Genomic DNA, 12,500 nt, shown 5'->3' with positions numbered 1-12,500 from the left:
TAAATCTGACATAAATAACTATAGACCAATTAGTATTTTACCTATAATCTCTAAAATAATTGAAAAATGGGTTGTTAAACAACTCATTGAATTTCTTAGAAACAGCCAAACATCTTTACATCCCGTGCAGTTTGGGTTTCGGCCACGCCATTCAACCGAGACTGCATTGGCTTTATTAATGGAAAAGATCAAATGTAAGTTAGACAAAAATGGATGTGTTGGTGCAGTGTTTTTAGATTTAAAAAGAGCTTTGACACAGTCAGTCACAGTGTGCTGCTATCTAAATTGTCCCGTTTTGACTTTTCGGTTCAAGTTATTTAGTAGTTTCTTTCGTACCTGTGTCACAGAGAGCAATGCACTGTGGTGGGCGGGGTTAGTTCTGTCTACATGGGTCCAGTGGGGGTCCCTCAAGGGTCCATACTGGGGCCCATTTTATTTTCATTATATATAAATGATATACCTGAATATTGTTTAAATGTTGATGTTCAGCTTTACGCCGATGACGCTGTAATTTTTACTGAAGGAAAAAATCCTAAGGAGGCAGCACGTGTGCTCTCAACAGCTCTTACACATATAAAAACGTGGCTCAATAGATCATGTCTTATTTTAAATGCTAAAAAATCTGTTTGTTTATATTTGTCGAAGCAGCCTTCTACCATTACGCCTTCTCAATCTGGGATGTTTTTGGGTACAGAGGAGTTGGAAGTTGTTAATGAGTTTAAATACTTGGGCGTGATTATAGATTCCAAACTTTCTTTCAAAAATCATGTTAAAATGATTTCCAACAGAATTAAATTCAGTCTTTGTAATTTTAAGCAAATTAGAGGATCTTTGTCAGAGACGGCAGCTCTGATGTTCTTGCACTCAGTGATATTTTCACATCTAAACTACTGCATCACCAGCTGGTCTATGTCGGGTTCTACTATCCTAAAACCAGTTGAGCTTTTGTACAAAAAGGCACTCAAAACTCTAGATAAAAAACCTTTTTCTTACCATCATTGCAAAATCTTAGAGAAATACAACTTACTAACTTTTGACAATTTTTGTAAATTTTCCTCAATATGCTTAGTTTATAAAGTACTGCATGGCTTGGCACCACCGCCATTGCAAGAGTTTATTAAATACAGACAGACTCAGATTACTAGAGCTGTTGTAAACAGGGACAGTGAGCTTCCTTTTAGAAAAACTTCTTTTAGCCATAATGCACTATCTATTAAAGGTAGTGCATTATGGAACACACTACCCCCAACTATAAGGGAGTGTCCCACTCTGGCAACCTTTAAGAGCCAGGTAAAGGTGAGGCTCAGAGCTAACCAAACGTACAACCACCTCTGACTGCATGCTGTACCTATCAGCCCAGTGGAGTGTGATGGTGAACTGCGTCTTTGTCTTAACACTTACTAATAAATTGTCTTGTTTGCTTTTTTTGTTTGTTTGTTTGTTTTGTTTTTCCTTGTTTCACATAACAAATGTTATTACTGTATATATTTTGTCTTAAAACTAACCACGTATTGGGTCACCCCTACTCGTATGTCGTACCGTATTAGTTTAGTGAAACATATGTATGTTGAGCCTCTGTTTTAACATTTATTAATAATTTTTGTTTTTTTCATCCTGTTTTATCCGGTTTTATATAGCAGATGTTAATAGTGTTTATTTTATGTCCTGTTTTTGTAATGTATATCTGCCAATTGGGACTACAGATGGAAATTAGCCTTTGGGCTACAATCTGGCACTTTTACGTGTACTGCTGTACATGTTCATTAAATGTGCATTGTCCTTAAATAAATAAAAAAAATAAAATAAAAAACGCCCCTTAACCTAACCCAGTCCTCACCTGTCGGTAGACGTCCTCCCACTCGGTCCGGAGCGCCCCCCAGGCGCCGGCGCTGGACGCCTTGCGGTCCAGACAGAGTCTGATCTGCTCCTCCAGCTGCTGGTTCAGCGTCTCCAGCGCTCGCACCTTGTCCCGGTACTCCATCAGACACCCGTTCAGCCCCGCCGCCGCCGCCGAGGCTCCGCCGCCGCGGCCCGCCACGCGCGGCAGCACGGGCGCCGCGCTGCTCCGCATCCCCTGCAGGAACACGCTGCTGATGCCCAGAGCTCGCCGCGACACGCGCGTGCCGAGGCAGGAAGCTCCGCCTGCTACGGTGGGGGCGGGGCCTACGAAGACTCCGCGCGGCGCGGTCGTGCCGGGCGCGCCGATGCGCCCGCAGGCGCCCGCCGTGGCGCCCGGGCGCTCGGAGGACTGCTGTCCCAGGAAGGAGGAGCGGCGTCGGGGCAGAGGCATGATGTGGCAAACCGCTGAGAGCCGCGCGGCGCCGGGCTTTATGGGAGCTGGGCCTTCTGGAAACATGGTGGCCCACCTTTGTTTGTGTTGCTGCGGCGACGAAGCCTTTGTTCTCATGGAAACACAGAGTCTGATCCCAGCTGAGTCAGCAGAGAGAGAGAGAGAGAGAACACACACACACACACACACACACACACACACACTCACACAGATACACACACAGATATACACACACACACACACACACACACACACACACACACACACACACACACACACACACACACACACACACACACACACACACACACACACACACAGATACACACACACACACACACACACACACACACACACAGATACACACACACACACAGATACACACATACATACACACACACACACACACACACACACACACACACACACATACACACACACACACACATACACACATACACACACACACACACACACACACACACACAGAGAACACACACACACACACAGATACAAACACACATACACACACACACACACAGATACACACACACGTACACACACACACACACAAACACACAAACACACAGAGAACACACACACACACAGAGATACACACACATACACAGAGATACACACACACACACACACACACACATACACAGAGATACACACACACAAACACACACACACACACACACACACAGAGAACACACACACACAGAGAACACACAGAGACACACACACACATACACATACACACACAGTTATATGAGTTATATTAGTTATATTAGTTATATGAGTTATATTAATTATATGAATTATATTAGTTATGAGTTATATTAGTTATATGAGTTATATTAGTTATGAGTTATATTAGTTATATGAGTTATATTAGTTATGAGTTATATTAGTTATATGAGTTCTATTAGTTATATGAGTTATATGAGTTATATTAGTTATATGAGTTATATTAGTTATAGTTGTATGAGTTTTAAATGCAGATGTTTTTCTGTCTGCTGAGAACTTGAGACATGACTTCAAACAAAACAGGAAATGACGTCAAACTTGTTCTACTGTCAGCGGGAACTGAAACAGATTCACCGTTAGTGACAGAAACCACAGCTACTCACACAATCATTCAAGTGTTAACCGGAAAGTCCAAACATTTACATCTGGAAGTGTCTGGGGGTTTGATGATGGGGATTTCGTTTTAGTTTAACATGAAAAAGTCCTGAAATCCCCATCATCAAACCCACCAGACTCCATGTAAATAATCAGGACTTTTAGCGTGTATAGAGCCAGCATATCTCCACCAGACTCCATGTAAATAATCAGGACTTTTAGCGTGTATAGAGCCAGCATATTTCCACCAGACTCCATGTAAATAATCAGGACTTTTAGCATGTATAGAGCCAGCATATCTCCACCAGACTCCATGTAAATAATCAGGACTTTTAGCGTGTATAGAGCCAGCATATCTCCACCAGACTCCATGTAAATAATCAGGACTTTTAGTGTGTATAGAGCCAGCATATCTCCACATGTAAATGGGTGAATTAAGGGTTTATTTCAACCAAACCAGAGTGGTGATTGTTGGAACAGTGGAAAGATGAACCAAGATGGCTTTTGGTAGTTTTATTTAGTTTCTGTCAACTTTGAATGAAGTGTGTTTTACGATGATAAAAGCCCTGATTATTTACATGGAGTCTGGTGGAGTTTGGTGATGGTGATTTCGGGGTTGTTTCATGTTAAACTAAAAGGATCTTACTCTTTAACTAAAAGGTCTATCTCTGTAGGGATGTATGTTGTCAGACACTTAGACTTTAAAATTTTCTATTTTTATAAAGAAATCTAATGTAATTGAGTGTTTGATATAATTGAGTAAATGTTGTAGTGTTGTTTGTTTCTGTGGAGCCACACCTTAACGTCTGGGCGTCACATGTGCAATCTGGTACTTTAACAAACATCAGTACAGCCCTGACAACAGGACCACACGAGTCCAGTTTAAAGCTGAAAAGACCAGTGATGTCACATGTTCAGGTGACATGTGACATCATCGTGTAAGAATCCTCTGGAGGCTGTTTGTTGGACAGAGAATAACAGAAGTGATGATCACTCAAAGCTCTGCGTCGGACTTTTATTTAAAGCCCAGAATGTTTTTTTAGAGAACAGAGAGGTTAAAGGTCAGAAATGTTTTTTTAGAGAACAGAGAGGTTAAAGGTCAGAAATGTTTTTTTTAGAGAACAGAGAGGTTAAAGGTCAGAAATGTTTTTTAGAGAACAGCAAGTTTAAATGAGGAAGGAGGTGAAGAAAGAAAGGACGGGACTTCCTGTTGTCCTTTGCACACTTTAATGTTTCAACACAAAAACACACACGCTGATATTTACAGCTGTTAGCATCCTTTACCAGCTGCTAACAGCTGTTAGCAGCTGTTAGCAGCTGTTAGCATCCTTTACCAGCTGTTAGCAGCTGTTAGCAGCTGTTAGCATCCTTTACCAGCTGTTAGCAGCTGTTAGCATCTGTTAGCAGCTGTTAGCAGCTGTTAGAAGCAGCCACGTTCCCAAAATGTTTCTTAAAATATTCACATTAAACAACCAGCAGCTGGGAAAGAAATCATAAATCATATTCATGTGGCAGACGTCCTGTGATGTGTCCAACAACAGCAGCTACAGTTACATCACATTCAGTCTCAAGGAAACACCTGAGAAAGTTTGGGAAACTCTACTTAATGTCCCGTTGACAGCACACACCGGAAGTGGCGTTAGTCGCTGTCTGATCCCTGGAAAAATCTTCACAAAAGTCCTGGAAAAGTCCTGAGAAAGTTTAGGAAAAGTCCCGTTAAAAAGTCCTGGAGAAAGAGTAGTTAATGTCCTGTTCTTGCTGTCTGATAAAGTCCCGGAGAAAGGGTTCGGGTTCGGGTAACTCAACGCTAGTTAATGTCCCGTCCCGAAAAATTTTCACAAAAGTCCCGGAAAAGTCCAGAGAAAGTTTAGGAAGAGTCCCGTTAAAAAGTCCTTCCAGAACCTCTTCGTAATGTCCCGCTGGCGTGCGTCTCTACAGCGAGAGCGCCTGCGAGGTGTCGCTGTCCGACATCACCGAGGGTCTGGTGGAGCTGCGGCAGCTCTTGCTCTGATTGGCCGACAGAGAGCGCTGGCGCGGGCGGCAGACGCTCAGCATCTGCAGGACGTCTTTGCGGAAACGGTTTCCGACGAATGCGTAGAGGAAGGGGTTGAGGCAGGCGTGCAGGTAGGCCAGACTCTTCAGCACCTGGCCGGCCGTGTCGAAGCGCTTCATCTCCTCGCACGCCATGGTCCCGTTGGACGCCTGCGCCGCCTGCACCGCCAGCACCGCGTTGTACGGCAGCTGGGTCGCCACGAACGCCGCCACCACGGCCAGGATCAGGCGCATCGCCCGGTGCTTCTGGAAGCTCCGGGTCTTCAGCAGCGTGGCCACGATCACGCTGTAGCAGAACGCCATGACGACGAACGGCAAGCAGAAGCCGAACACCACCTGCAGGGACACAAACGTTTAAAAACAAACAAAATCTGGTGAATATGCTGTAAATTAAATATTATTTTATGTTGAAATTAGACTTAAGTCTGTGTGTAGTGATTGGGCACCTGACAGTACCTAGGTAAGGACTACTAGCCAGTCAGGAGCAGAGTATGAGGACCCTGACAGTACCTAGGTAAGGACTACTAGCCAGTCAGAAGCAGAGTATGAGGCCCTGACAGTACCTAGGTAAGGACTACTAGCCAGTCAGGAGCAGAGTATGAGGGCACCTGACAGTACCTAGGTAAGGACTACTAGCCAGTCAGAAGCAGAGTATGAGGGCACCTGACAGTACCTAGGTAAGGACTACTAGCCAGTCAGGAGCAGAGTATGAGGGCACCTGACAGTACCTAGGTAAGGACTACTAGCCAGTCAGGAGCAGAGTATGAGGGCACCTGACAGTACCTAGGTAAGGACTACTAGCCAGTCAGGAGCAGAGTATGAGGGCCCTGACAGTACCTAGGTAAGGACTACTAGCCAGTCAGAAGCAGAGTATGAGGGCCCTGACAGTACCTAGGTAAGGACTACTAGCCAGTCAGAAGCAGAGTATGAGGGGCCCTGACAGTACCTAGGTAAGGACTACTAGCCAGTCAGGAGCAGAGTATGAGGGCCCTGACAGTACCTAGGTAAGGACTACTAGCCAGTCAGAAGCAGAGTATGAGGGCCCTGACAGTACCTAGGTAAGGACTACTAGCCAGTCAGGAGCAGAGTATGAGGGTCCTGACAGTACCTAGGTAAGGACTACTAGCCAGTCAGGAGCAGAGTATGAGGGCACCTGACAGTACCTAGGTAAGGACTACTAGCCAGTCAGGAGCAGAGTATGAGGGCCCTGACAGTACCTAGGTAAGGACTACTAGCCAGTCAGAAGCAGAGTATGAGGGCCCTGACAGTACCTAGGTAAGGACTACTAGCCAGTCAGGAGCAGAGTATGAGGGCCCTGACAGTACCTAGGTAAGGACTACTAGCCAGTCAGAAGCAGAGTATGAGGGCCCTGACAGTACCTAGGTAAGGACTACTAGCCAGTCAGGAGCAGAGTATGAGGGCACCTGACAGTACCTAGGTAAGGACTACTAGCCAGTCAGGAGCAGAGTATGAGGGGCCCTGACAGTACCTAGGTAAGGACTACTAGCCAGTCAGAAGCAGAGTATGAGGGCCCTGACAGTACCTAGGTAAGGACTACTAGCCAGTCAGAAGCAGAGTATGAGGGCCCTGACAGTACCTAGGTAAGGACTACTAGCCAGTCAGGAGCAGAGTATGAGGGGCCCTGACAGTACCTAGGTAAGGACTACTAGCCAGTCAGGAGCAGAGTATGAGGGCCCTGACAGTACCTAGGTAAGGACTACTAGCCAGTCAGAAGCAGAGTATGAGGGCCCTGACAGTACCTAGGTAAGGACTACTAGCCAGTCAGGAGCAGAGTATGAGGGCCCTGACAGTACCTAGGTAAGGACTACTAGCCAGTCAGAAGCAGAGTATGAGGGGCCCTGACAGTACCTAGGTAAGGACTACTAGCCAGTCAGGAGCAGAGTATGAGGGCCCTGACAGTACCTAGGTAAGGACTACTAGCCAGTCAGGAGCAGAGTATGAGGGCCCTGACAGTACCTAGGTAAGGACTACTAGCCAGTCAGGAGCAGAGTATGAGGGCACCTGACAGTAGCTAGGTAAGGACTACTAGCCAGTCAGGAGCAGAGTATGAGGGCCCTGACAGTACCTAGGTAAGGACTACTAGCCAGTCAGAAGCAGAGTATGAGGACCCTGACAGTACCTAGGTAAGGACTACTAGCCAGTCAGAAGCAGAGTATGAAGGCCCTGACAGTAGCTAGGTAAGGACTACTAGCCAGTCAGAAGCAGAGTATGAGGGCCCTGACAGTACCTAGGTAAGGACTACTAGCCAGTCAGGAGCAGAGTATGAGGGCCCTGACAGTACCTAGGTAAGGACTACTAGCCAGTCAGAAGCAGAGTATGAGGGCGTGCCCTGACAGTACCTAGGTAAGGACTACTAGCCAGTCAGAAGCAGAGTATGAGGGCCCTGACAGTACCTAGGTAAGGACTACTAGCCAGTCAGGAGCAGAGTATGAGGGCCCTGACAGTAGCTAGGTAAGGACTACTAGCCAGTCAGAAGCAGAGTATGAGGGCCCTGACAGTACCTAGGTAAGGACTACTAGCCAGTCAGAAGCAGAGTATGAGGACCCTGACAGTACCTAGGTAAGGACTACTAGCCAGTCAGGAGCAGAGTATGAGGGCCCTGACAGTAGCTAGGTAAGGACTACTAGCCAGTCAGAAGCAGAGATGAGGGGCCCTGACAGTACCTAGGTAAGGACTACTAGCCAGTCAGAAGCAGAGTATGAGGGCCCTGACAGTACCTAGGTAAGGACTACTAGCCAGTCAGAAGCAGAGTATGAGGGCCCTGACAGTACCTAGGTAAGGACTACTAGCCAGTCAGAAGCAGAGTATGAGGACCCTGACAGTACCTAGGTAAGGACTACTAGCCAGTCAGAAGCAGAGTATGAGGGCGTGCCCTGACAGTACCTAGGTAAGGACTACTAGCCAGTCAGAAGCAGAGTATGCGTGCCCTGACAGTACCTAGGTAAGGACTACTAGCCAGTCAGAAGCAGAGTATGAGGGCCCTGACAGTACCTAGGTAAGGACTACTAGCCAGTCAGGAGCAGAGTATGAGGGCCCTGACAGTAGCTAGGTAAGGACTACTAGCCAGTCAGAAGCAGAGTATGAGGGCCCTGACAGTACCTAGGTAAGGACTACTAGCCAGTCAGAAGCAGAGTATGAGGACCCTGACAGTACCTAGGTAAGGACTACTAGCCAGTCAGGAGCAGAGTATGAGGGCCCTGACAGTAGCTAGGTAAGGACTACTAGCCAGTCAGAAGCAGAGTATGAGGGCCCTGACAGTACCTAGGTAAGGACTACTAGCCAGTCAGAAGCAGAATATGAGGGAGTGCCCTGACAGTACCTAGGTAAGGACTACTAGCCAGTCAGAAGCAGAGTATGAGGGCCCTGACAGTACCTAGGTAAGGACTACTAGCCAGTCAGAAGCAGAGTATGAGGACCCTGACAGTACCTAGGTAAGGACTACTAGCCAGTCAGAAGCAGAGTATGAGGGCCCTGACAGTACCTAGGTAAGGACTACTAGCCAGTCAGAAGCAGAGTATGAGGGTCCTGACAGTAGCTAGGTAAGGACTACTAGCCAGTCAGAAACAGAGTATGAGGGCCCTGACAGTAGCTAGGTAAGGACTACTAGCCAGTCAGGAGCAGAGTATGAGGGCCCTGGCAGTACCTAGGTAAGGACTACTAGCCAGTCAGAAACAGAGTATGAGGGCCCTGACAGTAGCTAGGTAAGGACTACTAGCCAGTCAGGAGCAGAGTATGAGGACCCTGACAGTACCTAGGTAAGGACTACTAGCCAGTCAGAAGCAGAGTATGAGGGCCCTGACAGTACCTAGGTAAGGACTACTAGCCAGTCAGAAGCAGAGTATGAGGGTCCTGACAGTAGCTAGGTAAGGACTACTAGCCAGTCAGAAACAGAGTATGAGGGTGTGCCTTGACAGTACCTAGGTAAGGACTACTAGCCAGTCAGGAGCAGAGTATGAGGGCCCTGGCAGTACCTAGGTAAGGACTACTAGCCAGTCAGAAACAGAGTATGAGGGGCCCTGACAGTAGCTAGGTAAGGACTACTAGCCAGTCAGAAGCAGAGTATGAGGGCCCTGACAGTACCTAGGTAAGGACTACTAGCCAGTCAGAAACAGAGTGTGAGGGCCCTGACAGTAGCTAGGTAAGGACTACTAGCCAGTCAGAAGCAGAGATGAGGGCCCTGACAGTAGCTAGGTAAGGACTACTAGCCAGTCAGGAGCAGAGTATGAGGGCGTGCCTTGACAGTACCTAGGTAAGGACTACTAGCCAGTCAGAAGCAGAGTATGAGGGCCCTGACAGTAGCTAGGTAAGGACTACTAGCCAGTCAGAAGTAGAGTATGAGGGCGTGCCTTGACAGTACCTAGGTAAGGACTACTAGCCAGTCAGAAGCAGAGTATGAGGGCCCTGACAGTAGCTAGGTAAGGACTACTAGCCAGTCAGGAGCAGAGTATGAGGGCGTGCCTTGACAGTACCTAGGTAAGGACTACTAGCCAGTCAGAAGCAGAGTATGAGGGCCCTGACAGTACCTAGGTAAGGACTACTAGCCAGTCAGAAGCAGAGTATGAGGGCCCTGACAGTAGCCAGTCAGAAGCAGGTAAGGGGGACTACCTAGCCAGTCAGGAGCAGAGTATGAGGGCCCTGACAGTAGCTAGGTAAGGACTACTAGCCAGTCAGGAGCAGAGTATGAGGGCGTGCTCTCACCTGCAGCGCCAGGACCAGGATCTTGGTTTGGTTCCCGAGGTGCGGAGGGATCACCATCCGGCAGGTCAAGTCCTTGTCGGCCACCGTGGCGAACACGAGCTCCGGCGTGGCGAGCAGCAGAGCGAGCAGCCACACGCCGGCCACCGCCAGCCGGCTGCGGCGCCGGCGCTGCGCCTGCGAGTTCTGGGCCTTCGCCGAGCGCACGATGACCACGTAGCGATCCGCGCTGATGCAGGTGAGCAGCAGCGCGCCGCTGAACAGGTTCACCTTGTAGAGGGCGTAGTTGAGCTTGCAGAGGGCGGGGCCAAAGCTCCAGGCGCCGCCGGCGGCGGCCTCGGCGGCCCACAGCGGCAGCGTGACGAGGAACAGCAGGTCCGCCAGCGCCAGGTTCAGCAGGTACACGTCCGTTTTGGTCCTCAGACGCCGACGGAAGTTCAGGTAGATCCAGACGACGGCCATGTTGCCGGCGCCGCCCACCACGGGCGATGATCCAGAAGAGCGGCGGCTCGTAGCGGCGCCTGAACGCTCGCACCGACTCCCGGTCGCAGAACAGGTGGTCATAATTGCTGTAGTCTTCTTCCTCGGTGGTGGCCCAGGCGCTGATGGATGACGGGTCCTGTGATCACAGACAACAAGTTACAAAACAAATGTAATCAGAGTGGGCAAGTGTTATCAAACTCCACCAGACTCCATGTAAATAATCAGGACTTTTAGCATGTATAGAGCCAGCATATCTCCACCAGACTCCATGTAAATAATCAGGACTTTTAGCGTGTATAGAGCCAGCATATCTCCACCAGACTCCATGTAAATAATCAGGACTTTTAGTGTGTATAGAGCCAGCATATCTCCACCAGACTCCATGTAAATAATCAGGACTTTTAGCGTGTATAGAGCCAGCATATCTCCACCAGACTCCATGTAAATAATCAGGACTTTTAGCGTGTATAGAGCCAGCATATCTCCACCAGACTCCATGTAAATAATCAGGACTTTTAGCGTGTATAGAGCCAGCATATCTCCACCAGACTCCATGTAAATAATCAGGACTTTTAGCGTGTATAGAGCCAGCATATCTCCACCAGACTCCATGTAAATAATCAGGACTTTTAGCGTGTATAGAGCCAGCATATTTCCACCAGACTCCATGTAAATAATCAGGACTTTTAGCGTGTATAGAGCCAGCATATCTCCACCAGACTCCATGTAAATAATCAGGACTTTTAGCGTGTATAGAGCCAGCATATCTCCACCAGACTCCATGTAAATAATCAGGACTTTTAGCGTGTATAGAGCCAGCATATCTCCACCAGACTCCATGTAAATAATCAGGACTTTTAGCGTGTATAGAGCCAGCATATCTCCACCAGACTCCATGTAAATAATCAGGACTTTTAGCGTGTATAGAGCCAGCATATCTCCACATGTAAATGGGTGAATTAAGGGTTTATTTCAACCAAACCAGAGTGGTGATTGTTGGAACAATGGAAAGATGAACCAAGACGGCTTTTGATAGTTTTATTTAGTTTCTGTCCACTTTGAATGAAGTGTGTTTTACGATGATAAAAGTCCTGATTATTTACATGGAGTCTGGTGGAGTTTGGTGATGGTGATATCGGGGCTGTTTCATGTTAAACTAAAAGGATCTTACTCTTTAACTAAAAGGTCTATCTCTGTAGGAATCCATCCCATAATGTTGTCAGACACTTATATCATATATATATATATATATATGATATAAGTGTCTGACAACATTATTATATATATATATATATATATATATATAATCTGAGTCTGTCAGCAGCAACAACAAAACTTTTAAACTCTTCATGTTGTCTCAGATTCTCACATGATAAAAGTAGTGATTATTTACATGGAGTCTGGTGGCAGTGAAACGAGCAGCAGGTTTTTCTTACCTCTGTGGTGAACGCCGTCATGATGTCCTCCGTGGAGGTCATGTGATCAGATTTAGTGACCTTTAAGAGAAACAAGCAGCAGCTGATGTCAATCTGTGACATCACAATGTGCACCTTTGTTACCAAAATAAAACAGGTAAACTAGTGTAATGTCAGCGTGATAAATCTGTTCTAGTTTCTCCTCTCCTCTGGGACAGGACACTCAAGGTCTTTGATGACATCATCTTGGGCTTTTTGGGGAAAATCTGATCCACATTTTAGAGATTAAACAACTCATACATTCATACATTCATCCAGCCATTCAGTTTACTCTTTAATATTTTAGATTTTTCAGTCACAGGTATTTTAATACTGGTCCAAAAACAACCCAAAAAGGTTTAAAAAACGTTTTACAACGA

At 47.0% G+C, this 12,500-nt stretch overlaps 2 protein-coding genes across 3 annotated transcripts in view; both read right to left on the bottom strand.

The window, feature by feature from the left end:
- bfsp2 (beaded filament structural protein 2, phakinin) overlaps positions 1-2,290 on the bottom strand; it is a 20,929-nt gene extending 18,639 nt beyond the window's left edge. For both annotated transcript variants that reach the window (XR_003693965.1, XM_028593921.1), the window contains exon 1: positions 1,838-2,290. Coding sequence is in view for 1 of the 2 variants with exons in the window: in XM_028593921.1 (XP_028449722.1) it covers positions 1,838-2,290 (453 nt within the window). In the remaining variant the exon portion in view is untranslated. The remainder of the gene's footprint in view (positions 1-1,837) is intronic.
- Positions 2,291-4,625: 2,335 nt separating this feature from the next.
- The window catches only part of LOC114565484 (C-C chemokine receptor type 9), a 9,547-nt gene continuing 1,672 nt past the window's right edge, over positions 4,626-12,500 (bottom strand). The window contains 4 exon segments of the mRNA XM_075447443.1: positions 4,626-5,803; positions 10,187-10,666; positions 10,668-10,802; positions 12,103-12,162. Coding sequence (XP_075303558.1) covers positions 5,348-5,803; positions 10,187-10,666; positions 10,668-10,802; positions 12,103-12,144 — 1,113 coding nt within the window. The 5' untranslated portion in view covers positions 12,145-12,162 and the 3' untranslated portion in view covers positions 4,626-5,347.

The sequence above is a fragment of the Perca flavescens genome, chromosome 12, assembly GCF_004354835.1.
Source record: "Perca flavescens isolate YP-PL-M2 chromosome 12, PFLA_1.0, whole genome shotgun sequence".
Taxonomy (NCBI): domain Eukaryota; kingdom Metazoa; phylum Chordata; class Actinopteri; order Perciformes; family Percidae; genus Perca; species Perca flavescens.
The sequence above is the reverse complement of the archived record's forward strand: the minus strand, read 5'-3'. Positions and strand labels throughout refer to the sequence as shown.